General features: G+C 61.2%; 1 protein-coding gene across 5 annotated transcripts in view; it reads left to right on the forward strand.

Moving 5' to 3' along the window:
• The first annotated feature begins 894 nt into the window (after positions 1 to 894).
• Positions 895 to 18734, forward strand: part of RAP1GAP (RAP1 GTPase activating protein) — a 64754-nt gene continuing 46914 nt past the window's right edge. For 2 of the 5 annotated variants that reach the window (XM_084874909.1, XM_084874915.1), the window contains exons 1-2: positions 16170 to 16241; positions 18156 to 18191. In XM_084874909.1, coding sequence (XP_084731035.1) covers positions 16198 to 16241; positions 18156 to 18191 — 80 coding nt within the window. In that variant the 5' untranslated portion in view covers positions 16170 to 16197. Of the gene's footprint in view, positions 999 to 16167; positions 16242 to 18155; positions 18192 to 18734 lie in introns of those variants that run through there. The other 3 variants (XM_084874916.1, XM_084874910.1, XM_084874911.1) reach the window with 3 other exon arrangements.

Below are 18734 nucleotides of genomic sequence, written 5' to 3' on the forward strand. Positions count from 1 at the left end.
TCTGTCCCCTCTGACCTCAGTGTCCCCTGTGATTAGAACACGGGAGTGCGATTCAGGGGTCTCCAAGGTTCTCCCTCTAACAGCGTCCTGACTCAGGCATGATCTTGGGGCCACCAGGCACGCCCTCGCCCACTGTCCCCCGCCGCCCGGACTTTGCAGACACACGGCCTGCTTCCTGGATGCAGCTAGGGCTGCCCCTGGAGGGGCGCGCATGGAGACAGAGGGAGGTGGGGAGCGGGGCCCAGGGGCCACAGTGTCAGCGTGGCTGCTGCTGCTGCTCACTTGCACGTGACCATGGTCACGTCTCTTCCCCTCTGTGGGCCTCGGAGGTCAGACTAAGCAAGGGGATCCCTGGGCCCCCTTCCTGCCTGGGTTTTCAGCTCTTGTCCTGACGCCACCTTTCGCCTTCCGGTTGGATGGGAGTGGGGAGCCAGCTGCCGGTGCAGGGAGGATGTCAGAGCAGCTAACCTGCTGGGGGCGTCACCGAGGCCCTGAGCCCCGCTCGCCCCGCTCGCCCCGCTCGCCCCGCTCGCCCCGCTCGCCCCGTGCCTCTACCCGGAGCCCAGGGGGCTGGGGCGCCTCGCCCACCTCTCCTGTCGCCCATGACGGTTCTCTCCCGCTGGGCACAGGCTGGCTCGCTGGCTGTTGCAGGGGAAGGGGGGGGTGATGGGGGGAAAGAGAGGGGGAACCCGGCCACGGTCCAGCCGGTAACCTTGAGCAGCCCTCGCCCTCTGGCTCTGTTTCCCCACCTGTGCGAGGGGCCAGGCGCCGCGGGGACCTGCCGTGGGGCGGCGGCGGGGGCCGGGCGCTCGGCGCGGCGGGCTCCGCGGAGGGGGGGCCGCGGGCGGGAGCGCTCGGCGTCACGTGACACCCCCCCCCCCCCAGCTGCGGCGGCGGCGGCGGCGGCGGCGGAGCGCTCCCGGCAGAGCTGCAGCGGCCGCCGCGGCGCCGCACCCGAGCGCAGGACCCGGCCCCCGGCCCCGGCCCGGCCCGGCCCGGTGAGTGCGCCCGCCGCGCCGCCCGGGGAGGGAGGGGACGCGGGGACCCGGTCCCGGGGGCCGGGGGTGCGGGCTGCCGCGGGGCAGGGGGGCCAGGCCCGGGCGGAGCGGCGAGCCCCCCGCCTGCGGGGTGCGGCCAGGCCGCCGCGGGGGCTCGGGTCCCGCCCGCCGGGTGGGTGGGGGCGCCTCGGCTCAGAGAAGGGGACGGGGAGGAGAGGGCAGAAACGGGCGCTCCCCGTCCCCGGTCCCGGTCCCCGGGGCAGGGGGCCAGCACCGCCCAGGATGAGGCGCCCGGAGCCCGGCGGGAAGTGGGGGCTCCCAGGCCAACGCCCCCAGCGGGGAGGCTGGGGAGGCTGGCGATGCCCTTGCGTCCTCAGGACAGAGCCGTCCCCCGCCTCCCGGCCCGACCCGCCGCCGGCAGGACTGGGCATCACACAGCGGGGCGCCGTCCCGGGCCCCCAGGGTCTGAAGGCTGGGGGAGGGAATCCACAGGGGGGCCCTCGCGCCCCGCAGGCGCCCTGGTGCTGGTCGTGGGGCGCCTGGGCTGGGACACACACACACACACACACACACACGCACACACGCACAACTAGCGCCCTCCGTGGTCGCCAGACCCTGACCTGTGCGTGACCCCCAAGCTCCTCAGGGTCATACCCAGGCTGGGGTGGAGGCCACCCCGCACACAGGGCACCTGGGCATCTGTCTCCTGGCCTCACTCCCCTCGCTCCCCAGCCAGCGGCCGCAGGAGGCACCAGAGGAGCCGGGCCAGGCGGGAGCAGGAGGAAGGAGGGGGACATGAAGCCCGGAGGCGGCTTTTCCTCCCAGACCAGACGGGAGGGAGCCCACCCGCCACAGGACAGCGGGCCCTCCTTCCCCAGGGGTTTGGGGAAGAGATGAGGATGGGGAACAGCCCTGAGTTTTCTAGCGAATGAGAAGGAACTCAGTTCAAAGGTTGAAGGACGTGGAGGCCGGCATAGTGGGAGGGCAGCCTCTGGGGTTGGGGTGGCGGGGGAGGCGGTGGTCGCGCCTCAGCCTTGCTCTGGGACCCCTGGCTGTTAGAGGGCCTGGGCAGGGGAGGGGGCATCCTCACGGCCTGGGCGGGAATTCCAGGGGAATGATTGATCCTCAAGTGGCAGGAGCGCCTCCCCGCCCACAGCAGGCTTCCAGGCCAGGGCTCATGCGCCCATTGCACAGATGTGGAAACAGAAGCTCGGAGAGGCTGAATACACTGCCCAAGGTCACAGAGCCGCCCTCTGCCTGGTCCTGTGTGGATCTCCACAGCGGCGGGGTGGGGGGAAGGTCACGGGTGGGATGGAGTGTCCACAGTGGGCCTGCTCCCCTGTGCCGCGTGGGGGTGCGTCTGGATGGAGGCGGAGAAGCTGGCACCGGCTGAGGAGAACCCTCCACCTTCCCCAGGGCCCAGAACTCAGAGCTTCTCCTCCTTTGGAACCCCGTGCATGCTTGGCCACCCCTTCTCACAGCCAGGATGCTGTTCCCGCCCTGGGACCTTCCCTGCTCACTACCACCCTTGGGCAAAGCCCTCTTCTCGTCTCTCTGCCCCACGGCGGGGGTCTCAGGAGGTCTCTCTCCTGGCTCCACCCAGCTGCCCCGAGGGAACAAGAGGATTCCTCCTTTGGCCTCTTGGAATGCAGAGCGTCTCCTTTTGGCTTGGGGGGGGGGGCGGTCTCTGCTGCATGGGCCTCAGCCCTTCAGCACGATCTGCACAGGCCTGGGGTTAGGCAGCCCCGAGCCCTCTCTCTCAGCTGGCCCTGCCCCCCCTCGAGGCCCTTGGAGGACTCCTGGGGCAGGTCTGTCTCAGGCGCCACCTGTCTGTCTGCAGAGGCCTTTGTCCTGGCTGTCAGAGGCTGCCCAGCAGCCTCATGTGCTGCTCAAACACCGAGACCCGCGCACAGCCAGACGCAAACGCAAACAGGATTCAACTCACAAATATCTGAGCCCCAGACACAGGACCCCTGCCTCCCACTCTGAGCGCAAACACGAAGCACACCGCCCGGCCGTGGGCACACAGATCGGAGGTGGTGGTCGGCAAGAGGAGCTTCCTCCGAAGCCCTCCACCGCTGACGTCTGTTCCCATGATCTCCTCCGGGGCGCACACATGACACACACACACAGGAAAGCCCCGTGCCCTCAGAAATGAGCATGGCAGACCTGCTCATGCACCCACTCACGCCCGGGCCACGGGGGCGTGCACACGCGTGAGTGACATCAGCTTCCTGCGTGTGGGACGTGAACTCATCACCCGGCAGAGGGGGGCACAGGCCCCTCCCTCTGGCCACCCCAGCAAAAGCTCACCCGCTTCCTTCTTTTCTGCCTCGTGCGAAGCCAGCTTGGCTCAGAGAACTGGGAGCCTGCCTGTGCTTCCCCTGATGGACCCTCCTCCCCCCTCCTCCCCTCCCACACACACCTACACCTGCCCCTCCCACCAGGCTCCCCCTGGCTGCCCCTGCCAGAGCTCCCTGTCCTCCCCCCCAACACACACACAAATCAGAACACTCTCAGCCCAGACTCCACAGCCTGGGTTCCATTTCCTTTGCCACTTTTGCCAGGAGGCCTTGCCAAGTCTTTCTAGGGGCCAGCTGGTGTGGAGGGAGGGGAGTCCTCCGAGCTCCCCTCTGCTTACCTCCTCGCCTGGCAGAAAGCTCTGCAGCCTGGGCCTCTGGCACCGCTGGGAGCAGCTGCTGAGAGGCGCTCCTGTGGGCTCAGATGACCCCCGGGGCAGGCTGGTGCTGGGCGGGGAGCAGGGAGGGGCTCGGAGCTTGGCCGCTCTCACTTGGGCACTCACCCACCCTAGGCTTGCCAGAGCGTGGTTCTGGGTCCAGGCCTGGCCCTGCCTCCCGCTGGCTGTGTGGCCCTTGCAAATCTTTCCCCATCTCCGGCAGCCATCCCCGGCTCTGGGCGGCAGCCCCCCCTGTGTGGGGAGTGTGAGGTGGGAGGTGGCAGCCCTGTGCTAATGAGGAAGGAAGTTCGGCTCAGCTGGGCCGTGTGGGCAGATTGGAAACTCTAGGCCCACACCGGGTCAGACAGGGGGTGCCAGTCTGGGACTTCCTGGGGCGGGTGGCCACTCTTGGGGACCTGAGAGCAGGGGGCTGCAGGGATAGTTCCTCTGTGGGTGTTTGGGGCCCCCAAATGTGCTCTATTTTTAGGGCTGAAGGCTAGTGCTTGCAGACAGTGACTCAGAGAGGGCGAAGGGAGGAGCGGGAAGGTGCTGGTGGAGAAATATCCCCAAACAGGGGAGTCCCATGCGACCCCGGCCTTCCCCACGGGAAGGGAAGAGCCAGACCCCTGGAGCTCGTGCTGTGTGCGGGCACCAGGGCGGGGACCTCGCTTGCACACCCACTAAGGACGCTGAGTGTGTGGTGTGTCCCAGGGACACGGAGAGGCGCTGGGTGCGGCATCTGTGGGTCCCACCAGGCCCAGGGTGGTTTTATGTGGTCACATCTCCGAGGAGGAGGAAAGGCTCAAAGAGGTGAAGCGCCCTGCCCACACCGCACCACACTGTGCCAGCGTGAGCCACCTTCCCTTGGGCCTCCTCTTTGAAGAAGGAGACCTGAGTTCCAATTCTGACATTGCCACTGACTAGTTGTACAACGTGGGGCAAGTTACTGCATCTCTTTGAGCCTCTGCTGCTGCTGCTTCTTTTTTTTTCTTTTTAAATATATTTTTATTGATTTCAGAGAGGAAGGAAGAGGGAGAGAGCGAGAGGAGAGCGAGAGAGGGAGAGAGGAAGAGAGAGAGAGAAACATCCATGATGAGAGAGAATCATGGTGGATCGGCTGCCTCTTGCAAGTCCCCCACTGGGGATCGAGCCCACAACCTGGGCATGTGCCCTTGACAGGAATCGAACCTGGGACCCTTCAGTTTGCAGGCCGACGCTCTATCCACTGATCCAGTGAGCCAAACCGGCTCAGGCGAGCCTGTTTCTTTATCTGTAGAGTGGGGCTCACCCACTGCATGCGCCTGATGGGGTTGCTTCCAGGGGCCATGCCCACCTCCTCCTGGGCACTTGTGGACTAAGAGGATATGGGCTGGGGCTTGTCAGGAATCCAAGTCCGGTCTCTGCTGTGTGACTTCGGACAAGTCACTCGCTCTCTCTGTGCCTCGTTCCCTTCTCCATAGGAAGGGGTGACAATACTTGCTGCCCACCTGGGGGTGCTGTGTGTGCAGATCAGACATGATGGCCGGGAGCTGCTGTGAAAAACAGAGCTGCACCCAGAGATAGGGGAGCGCAGAGGAAAAGCAAACGCCAGAATAATGTGGAGAAAAAGTATTTTAAAAAACCTTCAGATATTTTATTATAGCAAGAAAAAAAATAAGCCTTTTCTTCAGTTTTTTGGGGGTAGTGGGCAGCTTTTCCATAATTTCACATTTACAGGGCAGTTGGCCTTGCTGTCATCATGTGAGACGGGTAGTGTCCCCCTGAGGAGTCAGTGTCGGGCACATAGTAGGTGGTCAGTGAATGGTCATGACGGCGCCGAGTGGCCTAAGTTCCGTAGTGAACGGGGCTGCGGTGTTTCTGGTTGTGACTGCTCCTGCATGGTGACCAGGACTCTGGCTTTGCTTCCGTGGAAGGTCGGTGTAGGGTTGAGCTGGGACAAATTTGTTAGGACCTTGGATGCCAGGCTAAGGAGTTTGCATTTTCCTGGAAGCCATTGGGTGAACCAACGGAGGGATTGGCTGAGCCTCCTGTGGGCAGGCCTTGGGTGCTTGGCCAGGCTCACCAGCCAGGAACGCGGGAACAGCCAGCACCGTTCTCTGCCCTGTCCCTGCTGGGTCCGTGTGGCTGTTTCCCTGAGAAGCCTCCATCACGTTCCATCCGGGGCAGGCGAGGCGGCCTGGCCTCAACCCATCAGGGCGGGAGGGGGCTGTCCTCTGTGCTGAGGCTCCCATTCCTCCTCCGGGTGAGCTTGGCCAAGTCACCTGCCTCTTCCGTCTGTGCAGTGGGTGTTTACAGCGTCTGCGTTGCCGTGTGACACTAATGAGACCGCGCTGGTGACCGCGTTAGATGAGCCTCAGGTGGGTCATGTCTCCGGGGGACGCGTGCTGTTTCTTATAATGATGTCTTCCCCAGGCTCCTCTGAGACGTCGGGGCTGCTGGGGCTGGGGTTGGGGGGGGGGGGGGACAGCAGTGAGGACAGACTCCTTAGACACCAGGGAGGCCGTGACCTTCTCAAGGCCACAGGAGCCACGTGCCTGCCACAGCCAGGCTGCTGGAGGGAGTGGGGCCAGCCTTCCGCTCTGCTCCTGAGTCCTCAGCCCTGAGTCTCTGCAAGAGGGACTTCCCGCCCCAGCTCAGAGGACAGCCCTCTCCGAGGCCCCGCTCCTCTGAGTGGGGGTCTTCGAGGTGGGAGGAGGCGGCCGACGGAGGGGGACCTTAGAGACTCCTCTCTGCTCGCAAGCTCCGTCCGCACCGCGGGGGCAGCCCTGGTCCTTCCGTTCTTGTAAGTGGGGCGTGTCGTTGGCCTTCGAGGGGCTGCCAGGATGAGGCCCAGGCTGACAGAGGTCCCGGGGGGGCCCGCCCACCCTGGCAGACTGCTGCAGGCCCTCGGGCCAGCCGGGCAGCAGGCTGTGGATGCCACTGGGTTGAAGGCTCTGAGTCGGTGGCTCCAGCCTTGCCCCGTTTGCCTCACCTGAGACAGGGGAGCTCTGCCAGGCACAAAGGGGTCCCTTCCAGTCCCTTCCCCAGGGCTCCGAGTCCCCAGCGGCAGGACTGTCCCAGTCATCGGGCAGACTTCCCTGGCTGGCTAGAGAGGGAAGGCCCTCAGGGGTCCTCAGAGGGCAAAGAAAGCTGGGGCCTGCCCCCCGCCCCTGCCCTTGCTCCCACACGACACCATTGGGGCCTGCGCTGAGCCTGCCAGGTGAGAACTGGCTTCTGGCAGGGGGAGCAGAGGGAGGCTGGTGATGGGACGCAGGTGGGGGCATGCATCGAGTGCTTACAGCACGCTGGGCCCCACGCTAACCACTTTTCACGGATCTATCTCATTTAACTCTCAGAGCAATCTTCATTAGCTGCCCAAGGTCACCCAGCTGGTGTGTGGCTGGGGCTGAGATTGAATTAAGGGCTGTCTGATCCCACTGTCAATCACTCGGTGCACTGCATGCAGAATCAGGTGGGGAGGGGAGTGAGCAAGAGAGAAGAATGGCTGTGCCCTAGGAATGGGGGCAGTTGGGGGCACGAACGGGGGCAGCTAAAACTCTGGGGCGGCCCCCACCCTTTCCGGAGCTGGCCCCAAGCCTCCAGATCCTCCTCCCTCCCTTTCCCCTTCCCATGGTCTGTCCTTGGGGCTCAGAGGCCAGGACTTGGGGAAAGAGGATGAATGGGGAGATCTGTTGGCAGACATCCCCGGGACGAACAATCCCACAGACCCTGGCTTCTCCCGGCCCCCCTGTCTGCATGAGCTCCGAGCTGCGAACCCGGGAAATCCTCAGCATCAGAGCTGGAGCGGAGCCCGTGGAGATCAGCTGGTCCAGCCCCCTCGTTTTACAGATAATAATTACCGTGATTACGCTCAATGGTGGCAATTCACAAAGGGCTTTCACATCTGGGCTGCCTCTGTGCGCGCCAGAGCCCCTGGGGCTGGCGGAGCTGCTGTGCTGGTGTGTACGCCCCTCCCTGCTTTGTGACGGAGGAAGCCACGGCTTAGCGGCCAGGAGACGGGTCTCGGGCACACATCTGGCTTTGGTACTTACTGTAGGCTCCAAACCCGGATCTCTCTTTCCCCTGAGCTCCTCCCACCATCTTGGGCCCCTGAGGCCCAGAGCCCACCAGGCGTGGCTCAGGACTACATCGCGCGTGAGGGCTGAGAGGTCAGCAGGGGGACAGGGCGGTATCCGGTGAAGCTCTGGCGGTATCCGGTGAAGTGCTGTTGTGAGAACACAGTCCCCTTCTCCATGACAAGAGGGACAGACTGAGGGGCAGACCTGTTCTCTGGAGGCCCCCACCCACTATGCCCATGAGGACCAGACCCCTCCTCCCCACTAAAATCATGGGGACCAGCCCCCCACCCCTCCCTAAACCCATGGGGACCAGGCTGCCCCAGAAAACCAGACTTAGAAGGCACCTTGGAGGGCCCTCATTATAGAGAAGGAAACTGGGCTAGAGGGGTAGGGACCTGCCCACAGTGAGCCAGTGGCAGGGCTGGACCCAGGACCCGGGTCTCCTGACTGAATGTGTGGCTGTGCCAGCACGTGCCCAGCAGCAGGAGTAAAGACAGTCCCTGTTTAGAGTTGCCAGGGCTGAGCACGTTACATGGAGTCCTAAGAACAACAAGTACTGTTCTTATCATTGCCACCCCCTTTTACAGATGAAAAAACTGAGGCTTTGAGAGGTTCTGAAAAGGTCCCAAGGTCACAAACCAGGAAGTGACAGAGGCAAAGATTCAAACACATGTCCATCTGACTCATGTGAGCCCGTGCGTATGTAATATGACAGGAATGGACCTGATGCCGTCTTTCTCCTTGTTCCTGGCCAGCCTAGGACGTCATTCATTCATTCACTGGGTATTTACGGAGGGCCTCCCCTGCTGAGGAGACCGGGGGCTGATCGGGGGTCAGAGGCTGAGAGCTGGCATAGCTCCCTCTTCCAGACGTGAGACCTGAGGGTCAGAGTCACACAGCTCAGGCCCGGACCAAACCCTGCTCTGTCTGGCCTCACATCCGTTTCCCGTTTCCGCCCGGGGTGGCTCCCTGGGCCACGCTCTGGGCCCAGGCTCGGTGGTTATGGGTTTGGAGCCCTGGTTCCTGCAGGCAGGGCTGCAGCCAGGCAGCAAGCACTCCGTGAGCACCTGCCCAGGCCGGGGAAGTGCTTCCTGGAGCTAAAACGCGTGAGGCATGAGGGGCCCCGTGCCACCCTCCCACCCGTGCCCTGGGGTGGAAGAGGCTGCCAGGCCTCTAGGGGTGTCGGGGCAGGGCAGTGTGAGCTGGCTGAAGGGCTTCTTCTTGGCAGGAGTGCCCCCCAGAGGGACTCAGCAGAGGTAAGGCCTCAGAGGTCTTTACAGCCCCTTCTACGCTCACCTGTCCTTGAGTGGCCACCAGCCCAGCAGGCCGGTTCCTGGTCTGAACGGGGGATGATCACAGCACCTAACTCACCGGGTGGTTATGAGGATGGAACCAACACGCGGGCTTGGCACAGGGCCTCGGAACTAGGGCTTCTCTCCTGAGCCGGGGTGCAGGTCTGACGGGGGTGCAGAGGTCGGGAGGCGGGGGGAAGGGGGCCTGAGGTCTGGAGGAGGCATCAGAAAGGCAGGATCTGCTTGTTCTCAGGCCTCAGTTTCCCCATCAGTCATGGTTGTCACGTAACTGTTGCAGGATCTGCATCACGGATCTGTGGTTGGGATCACAGAGGCCCCAGGGCACGTAGGTGCGGTTCGTGAGCAGCGCACAGGGCGAGGGGGCGGCGGCACGTGGTGGCATTGTGCCCCCGGAGAGGCGGCAGTTCGCATCAGGCGGGGGGCAGGCTTTGGGGGCCGCCCCCGCACCAGGGGAGGAGTGAGAAGTAAGGGGAGAGCAGGGCGCTCCCCGGGCCCCCACCCTCCTCAACGGAGACGCCCGCCCGGAGCGCTGTCCCTGGTCCTGGAGCCCGCCCGCCCCTTCCCTGCAGTTCCCGTGATGGCCATTGGAGGTCGCCCGGGACCGCGGCGGATTCGCAGGCCCGGTGAGAACACTTTTTTTTTTTTTTTTTTTTTTTTAAGAGCATTCCTTTTCCTGTAATGATCTACCTACACTCCTGATTTCAAAAACCGAAAGATATCCCGCCCTGAGAGAGTAAAAGCCCTCGCCCTGGGTGGTGTGGCTCAGTGATTAGAGCGTTGCCTCGCAGACCAAAGGGTTGCAGGTTTCATTCCCGGTCAAGGGCATATACCTTGGTTGCAGGTTCAATCCCCAGCCCCAGTTGCGTGCATGGAGAAGACAACCAATTGATGTGTCTTTCTCACATCAATGTTTCTCTCTCTCTCTTTCTCTCTCTCTCTCTCTCTCTCTCTCTCTTTCTTGTTCTCATTTCCACTTTCTCTAAAAATCAATGGGAAAAAATATCCTCTGGGAGGATTAACAACAAAAAGTAAAAGCCCTCTTTTCCATAGATACTCTAGCATGATCACACCCCAGTAATCAAGCATTTTGAATGTAAAAGGCTAATATGCTAAGTGTCCTTCCCACCTTCCGTCTGGTGGCTATGATGCACACTGACCACCAGGGGGCAGACATTCAATGCAGGAACACAGGTGGAAACATTTTACACTTTAACCCTGTGGTCGGCAAACTGCAGCTTGTGAGCCACATGTGGCTCTTTGGCCCCTTGAGTGTGGCTCTTCCACAAAATACCACATACTGAAAAGATGTAAGAAATGGTGGACCTTGAAAATGACTTCAGGTTTTCTCACTGCACAGAATATAGTCAAATACTGCTGCAATTAAATATTTTACCCTTTGTTCACCAATCGTACACATGTGTTTCCATTTGTCATTGTTGATTGTGAATTTGGTTGATACTTCTATTATAGAGAAAGGGCGAATAGCGATATTAAAAGATTTTTTCTAATTAATTTCCTAGTACATATATAAACCAATTAGGTTCTAGAATGGGATCAATGGGCTCTTCGCCCACATGAATATCTGGGGGATATTTGATGCAGGGCAAGTCTTCCTTGGGTGGAACCTTTCCCAGTTTAGCTTTCCTGGCCCCCACCCACTGAATGATAGTGGGCGTCCCCAGTAATTGCCAAGGACAAAAACCATCCCCATTTATTTATTATTTTTAAAAAATATATTTTATTGATTTTTTACAGAGAGGAAGAGAGAGAGATAGAGAGTCAGAAACATCGATGAGAGAGAATCAGCTGCCTCCTGCACACCCCCTACTGGGGATGTGCCCGCAATCAAGGTACCTGCCCTTGACCAGAATCGAACCTGGGACCTTTCAGTCCGCAGGCCGACACTCTATCCACTGAGCCAAACCGGTCTTGGCCTCGTTTATTTTATTTTATTTTATTTTATTTTTTAAATGTATTTTATTGATTTTTTTACAGAGAGGAAGGGAGAGGGATAGAGTTAGAAACATCCATGAGGGAGAATCATCGATCAGCTGCCTCCTGCACACCCCCCACTGGGGATGTGCCCGCAACCAAGGTACCTGCCCTTGACTGGAATTGAACCCGGGACCCTTCAGTCCACAGGCTGATGCTCTATTCACTGAGCCAAACTGGTCAGGGCCTCATGTATTTTCTTAGTGCCCTCTAGGACGCCCCCATTGAGAATGACTGTCAAGGTGGGGGACCTTGGCTGGGTGAAGAGGGGCTCACAGAATCCTGGACTGGCTGAATGGGAGGGTGGAAACTTAAGGCATTGTCAGGGCACCCCATCACCCATCTTACAGATGGACCAACAGAGGCAAAGTGGGAAGAGTCTGTGCTAGAAAACAATGAGTGACCAGCAGAGCTGGGGCCCCCACCCAGGTCTCCTGCCCCCTGGTACGGGCTCAGTAGGCCTAGTTGCACTGGGTAGAGCTTTGGGCATCAAGCAGTCTCCCTTCCAGCTCAGCCTACATGCCCCTGAAAATGGGCGGCGGGTGGGGGTGGGGGCTGCCCTTAGCAGAGGGTACAGAGGAAGGCTGGCTGACTCCAGCCTACAATGTGTGAGAGGGCCCTGGCTTCCCTCTCATTGGGGTGCAGTCATTGCACAGCCCTCAACCCCCAAAGAGCCATCCCTCTCCTACCTTTATTTCTTCCCAGTAGTTATCTGGGCACTGTGTGTGTGCGTGTGCATGTGTGCATGTGTGTGCATGTGTATGTGCATTTGTGTGTGCATGTGTGTGTGCGCACAGTGTGTCTGTATATTACGTACATGTGAGCATAATGTGATCTAAGGGTGTGTAGGTCTGTGACTTCTGTGCATGAATCTGTTGTCATTGATGTGTGTTCACATGTGTGTACAAACCTAGCCACAGTCAGGAAGTGAACACACGCTGGTTTTGGAACGTATGGGTGTGAGCTTGATGTGACTTTGCATGTGTATGTGCATGTGGGGTTGCAGTGTAGGGACTGACGTTCGTGCGGGCAGATCTGCATGAATTTGATCTGCTCTGACCTCTGAGGGCATGGGTTAGATGCCTCTGTGCACGATACAAGGGCAGGTGCTTGTGTGTCGGTGAGGCTCCTGTGCAGGTGTGCACACAGATCCTCCCAGACTCGACGCCTTGTTATCCTCTGTTACGAGAGCCTGAGCAGTGCCGGGTGCACAGTGCATGCTCAGCAGGCGTTAGTCGAACGGTTGAGGAAGGAAGAAAGACATGCCCTTTGGTGTCTGTTTCCAAAAGGGCTTTGCTCTCAGGGACCTATGGAGGCACCTGGCCCCTGTGTGGACCAGAGCACGTCCTTAGGGGTGTTGGCCTGAGTGGAGGCATTTATTCTGACCATTGTGTCCGGGCCACATTGTCCTGGTCCCTGAAGGGGACACGATGAATAGGCAGGTGTCTCAGGAACCCACTGAGTAAAGTAGGAGTCTGAGAGCCAGGACGGGGGATGGCTGGGTTGTGAACCTCACCGGACAGTTGCTGGGGAAATGGTGTGAGCCAAGCTGCACCCACTTCTCCCTCCCTCCTCAGGGCCTGAGGTCCCCCCCACCCCCAGGCTCCTTCTCCAGGAGCTCAGGGTGTACAGCATGTGATTGGGTGGGTGTGGCTTGGCTACAAAGACCATGGCTACGGGTAATGCTATTTCGATAATGGAGAGCGGATAATGGAATCCTCCAAAGGCAAATGCATGTTTCCATTATTTTGTCTCGAACCCCGCAAGGTGAGAGGGGGTGTTCATCAGATGAGCAAACTGAGGTCCGGGGAGGAAGACGGATTATTGCAGAGCCACACAGTGGGCTGCTGGCCAGGCAGCTGAGACAGATTCCCTGAATGGGAATGATGGGGCAGGGGAGGTTGCCGGGGACCCGGGTAAGAACTGACCCAGCAGTCCCACCTGGAGCCCGGGCCTGAGATCTTCCCAGGAATCGGCGCCTCGATCACATTCCCTCTGCGGGCTGGGACGTGGGAGCTGGAGGCAAGTGGGTGGGACTCCCAGAGCGGAACCCAGGGGGACCTTGGGAAGAGAGCTCTGAGCACGCCATGCTGTACCCTCCTTTCCTTCGCACAGAGTCTGGCGCCTGTCAGGCTCAGGTGCAATCCTAGGAGGTCCAGCAGAGGAGGCTGCCTGCTAGGAGGAGGGCCTGGCCCCTGGAGGGCAGCCCGGCTCTGCTTTCTAGGTGAGAGGCTGGAGGGAAAGGGAGAAGGGAGCTCTGTCCCCTCCCAGAGATGGCAATGACCTCCTGGTGCCGTTGGCGAGCGCGGGCTCTGTGCTGACTCTGGGTCACAGTGTGAGGCCAGCTTTCGGGGTGCTATTAACTAATGTGTTTGAGATCTCAGAGCTAGGAAGTGTCAAAGCCTTGTCCATTGCGTGTGTGTGTGTGTGTGTGTGTGTGTGTGTGTGTGTGTCTGCCTTGTAGGTTGGTCCAGATGTCCACACCTAGACCTGGCCCATTCCTTCCAACAGCTGGACGGCATTGCATGGTGTAAACGGATCTTGATTTATTTGTCTGACGCCCTCTGGATGGCCATTAGTTTGTTTTGGAATTCTTACTACAAATCTTTGCTAACTACAAAAATGGTGATTTCATACAGTTTAGCCCAAGGCAGACGACGCTGCAGCAAGTGCTTTCTCTAATAATAAGCACATGCTATTCAAATACTATTCTCGTGCTTTATAAGTATCCACTTAAAGCCAGTCCTCGGCAAAACCCTTCGAGGGAAGTCCTGTTCTCTTCATCATCAACCCCGTTTTGCAGATGCAGAAACCGAGGCGCAGAAAGATCGAAGCGACTTGCCCAAAGTCACCCCGCGGACCAGCGGGAGGGCTGGGATCCAAGCAGGGTGAGGTGGACATTTCACAGGCATGAGGACATAGACTTGTGGTTCTCTGTCCCTTGTCCTTGGCCCTTTATCTCCAGGCGCACATGCCCCGAAGTAGAGGCTGCATTCTTGGAGGTGACCTTGCAGGTTAAGAAGGTGCTTTTCAGTTATGCTGTTGCCTGAGGGGCCAGGAGCCGGCCAGGGAATGTAGGTGCTTTCCTGGCGGAGGGAACGTGACCTCCCGGCTCGCCTCCCCTCCCCCCACTCCTGCCAGTGAGGCAGCTGCAGCTGGTCGGAACCCAAGAGGCGGGCGCCCACACTGGGCTCTTTGTCCTCGGTGGGAACCCTGTGGCCCCCACGGCCCTTCTCAAGGGCCCACTGTCCCAGCACCAGCAGGACCTCCCGGGGGCTGGCCCGGCTGGGAAACTTGGCACACGGAGGCCCGTGGCCAGCCTGCCAAGTGGACACGCAGAGCCCACTTATGAGTCATTCCTACGGACAAGACAGACCCGAGCCAGAGGGCCCTGTCCTAGGGGGTGGGTGCGGCAGCCTGGATGTGGCTGGAGTCCTGGGTCCCAGCCCTGGCACTGAGCACGCCCCCAAGCCCAGGCCCGGCTCCTGGTCTTCCCTCCCTCCGGCTCTCTGCCCCCCTTCCCCACTGCCACCACTCAGGAGGGAGAGACGTCCTCCCTTCTCAGGCCAACCTCGGTGCCCCTCGGGGCCATGTTGGATTGCCCTGTGGGGAGTGGGCATCCCTCACTGCCCAGGACGTCCCTCCGCCCAGGAATCTGCCTGGTTCCGGAGCACCCGGCCGAGAGGGAGCCAGACCCCCGCTGAGGGCCAAACCCAGCGGGCAGTTCTAAGGGCAAGGAGGTCGGGCTGCCCTGCTGGGGGTCTGCACGCTGCGAGGGGCTCTGAGGGCTCCTGTGCCCACCAGCGCGGGTAGCGAGGAGATGGTCCAGGGTGGGGGCAGAGAAGAGGCTGGGGGTGGACCCCCCAAGAGAGCAGTGATTGCTCTGGTCTGGGGTCTTCATCTGAAATGTTTTTAACACTTTATGTTTTATTGTTTCCTTTTTCTTGGGTAACACGGGTCCGTTCCTTCTTTCACGCTCTGCACCGCCTCCCCCTGCCTGGGTGAGAAAACGGTGAAGCCTGTACCCAGACCAGGGGAGATGGCGCTGTGCCCTGGCCCAGGGCTTGGCTACACAGTTCCTGAAAGGCTTTTGAAGCATCCCTCTCACCCTGTCATCATGCCCCTGGCCGTCCGTCCTTCCTTCCGTGCCCCCCACTGCATCTGCTTCCTGTAGTCCTTTTTTTTTTTTTTTTTTTTTTTTTTTTTAAATATATCTTATTGATTTCTTACAGAGAGAAGGAGAGAGTTGGAGAGATAGACAGAAACATCGATGAGAGAGAAACATCGATCAGCTGCCTCCTTCACCCCCCCACCCTAACCAGGGATCTTCCCGCAACCCACGTACATGCCTTTGACCAGAATCGAACCCAGGACCTTCCAGTCCCCAGGCTGACGCTCTATCCACTGAGCCAAACCGGTCCCGGCTCCCTGTAGTCCTTTTAACCCGTGGGAAACTCCGTGGAAAACCTGAGAGCTCTGGTGGCTTCCCTGGGTGGGCATCTGGAGGGGGGAGGGGAGCCCTGGGGGGCAGGGCCAGTGCGCCCCAAAGAAGGGAGGGTGTTATTCTTTCATTCTCTCACTGGCCTGAGCAGAGCTTCTACCTAGTGCGGGACTCTTGGAGCTGCTATTTTTGAAGCATTATTGTATCAACTCATTCCATTACCGCAGGGGCGGGGAGCGGGCGGGGGAGGAGGTGAGTCCCATTTCACAGACCAGAAATGTGAGGAACGCACCAGGAGGCCGCAGACTGCCCACACTGCGACCCTTGACCCTGGAGTCCAAGTTCTTGACCCGAGCAGCTCAGCTTGCTGTGACGACGGGGCAGGTCCGCGCGGCCCGAGGAGGGTCTGCGGCCCGGTGCGCGCCCCCCCCCACCCCCCCGTCTGGGGGTGAAGGGTGGGTCTCATCTACCCCCTCCCTCCTCCTTCCCCGCCGCCCCCCGCCCCCGCCCCCGGTCCAGCTGGGAGAGCCCCGCGAAGCCCCCGCCCGGAACGGGGGAACAAGCGGCCCTTTCTGCGGCGGAGCTGGCCCGCGGCCCGCGGCGGACAGGCCGCCGGCGGGGCGGGCGGGGCGGGCGGCCGGGTTGCCGGGGTGACCGGGCGGCGGGGAAGGCGGCTCCGGCGGCTGCGGCCAGAGGGGCGGGCGGCCGCGGGGGCGCCATGAGCTGCCGGAATCGCAGCTTCACCTTCGGGGCGTACGGCGGGTAGGTGCGCCGGGCGGGGGCGCCCGCGGGCGCGCGGCCCGGGTCCGGGTGCCCGGTGCCCGGTGCCCGGTGGTGAGTGTGGCTGTGCTAGTGACTGGGCTGGTGAGTGTGGCTGTGAGTTGTGAGCTGGTGGGGGGTGAGCGCCGGGAGGCCAGCTCCGTCGGTGTGTGCGTCCCTGCGCGCTGCGGTTGGGTGTCCACGGGCACGTGTGGGGTCGGAACTTCCCGTGTTTGTGTCCCAAGTTCGCGCGGGCTCTAAGGCATGAGCCTGGTGTGTGGTCGGAGGCCGGGCCTGTGTGTGTGCCCTCCTGGCTGCATGCATAGTGGGGTGGGCTGGGGCAGGTCAGCGAGGCCTTGCAGGGGCCCCCACTTGGTCTCTGATCAGCTGGGCCCTGCACTGGGGCTTTGGAAGAAGGGAACCTAGAAGCCATTTGCAGCCCCCCCCCCAGTCCCGCCCACCCCACCCCTTGGGCTGCCCCTATGCCATGCCCCCGTCTCTCAGGGACCCCCTCTCCCCAGGGCTATTGGCTGCCAGGGCCTGGAGACCTGGAGACCTGGGTGGAGGTAGTTGGAGTGGTGACTGTACATCTTGAGGTCACCATCCTTCTTGACTTCAAGTGCCCAACTCAGAGGGGTGCAGAGGCATGCCAGGGGGGTGGGGTTCTGGCCTCAGGCGGAGATTTGGTAAATGGGAAGGGAGATGGGTAGGCAGCCTGGGGCCAGAGCCCCTTTCCTGGCTGGACAGGTAGTTGCATAAGCGTCATCAGGACCTGCCTCCCTGCAGTTAGAGGGACACACGCCTTTGGGGTGAGCAGCAGGTGGGGTTCGCGCCTGTCACGCTGCTGGTGCAGGCGAGGTGCCCTCTGAGCTGTGGGCACTGTGTCCCGCGTGCCTGCCCTCTCTGGACACCCAGCCTCGGGCTGCCTCTGTCTGGGGCCTGGCGAGCCCGCAGGTGAGGAGAGGAGCCGGGGTTCTGGTCAGCGGACTCGGACAGGCAGAACAGGCTCTGCTGGGTGACCTTGGGCAAGTCCTGGCTTCTCTGGCCTCACTTTCCCAGTCTGCAGAGTCCACCCCAGCGGACCCCCGGGAGACCCCGGTCCTGCCCCCCAGAGGGTGCCCCCTCGCCGGCGGAGTCTGGCTTGGTGCCCCTTTGCCATTCTCCTCCTCTGGGTTCTGGGCAGGAGGCAAGAGCTGTTTGTTGTCCCAACAGCTGCTGAGCCCTAGGCCCCCGCTGGGCAGGAGGGTGAGCGCTCTCCAGCCCGCCCAGCCCCAAGGTGCCCTCAGAGGTGGGTCGGGGGAGAATCTCCCTCTGAAGGGGGACCCGGAGGGGCGGGGGGATAAAGCCTGGGGGTACCGCTGAGCTCTGGGAGCTTGAGGACCTGCTCTGGCTCTGCTCTGGGGGCAGGGTGTGTGTGCTGGGGGGCCTCCTGCTCCCACATTCCCCGGCTTCTGTCCCCTCGTGGCTGTGAGTGCCAGAGCTCCAGCTCCAAGATCAAGGCCGGGGCGTGGGGGAAGTGTGTGTGGGGGGTTCTTCCTCAACCCCCACGTGTTTAGTCCCGTCTGCAAACACTGGGGGGGCCTCAGCCACACCCCACGTCTTTGCTCTGGCCCCACATGCTGTGGCCACCGTTCCTCTCTACCTGCTCCAGGACCTCCCATGCTGACCCCCACATAGCCTGGCCCCGGGCCCCTGCTCCCTACCCCTGGGTCCCCAATCCTGCCTCTTTCCTTACCCCTTACCCCACACCTTCCCGTGCCCCTCATCTGGCATGGGGGCCCCTGTAGCCGGCGGGGGACAGTGACATGGCACGGAGCATCTCCTCCGGCCGCCTCTGGGTGGAGGGTGAGGGGGGTGGGCAAGTCCGGGTCAGAAGGGACTGCTCCCTCACCTGTTGCCCCTCTTGCTGTGTTTCAGGGTGGACAAGTCCTTCACCCCTCGCCGGAGTGTGTGGTAAGTGCCGGGGCGAGCTGCTGGGCGGGGCAGTCTTGAGCTATTCATTGCCACCCCCGATAACGCCAGTCCAGGCCCCGCCAACCTCTGGACACTCTCTGCAGGCAATGCCCCCCACGTATCGTCCCCCCAGGTTTCCTTCCAGAGCACTCTGCCGGGGGGGTCAGGCATGTCAGCTCTGCCACTGCCTGTGCGACCCTCAGCAATCCGCTAACCCAGGGGTCGGCAAACTCACTCGTCCACAGAGCCAAATAGCAGCAGGACAAACGATTGAAATTTCTTTGGAGAGCCACAGGTTTAAATCTTAAACTTCCTCTAACGCCACTTCTTCAACATAGACTCGCCCGGGCCGTGGTATTTTGTGGAAGAGCCACACTCTAGGGGCCAGAGAGCCGCATGTGGCTCCCGAGCCGCAGTTTGCCGACCACGGCACTAACCTCTCCACAGCTGAGTGCTCTCCTCTGTGCGGTGGAGACGGGAGTGCCTGGGTGACAGTGGAAGTTGTAAAAACAAAACAAACGGCCCGGCATACTGAGGCCCTCG

Source organism: Pipistrellus hanaki (assembly GCF_964339955.1).
Source record: "Pipistrellus hanaki genome assembly, chromosome: 2".
Classification (NCBI taxonomy): Eukaryota; Metazoa; Chordata; class Mammalia; order Chiroptera; family Vespertilionidae; genus Pipistrellus; species Pipistrellus hanaki.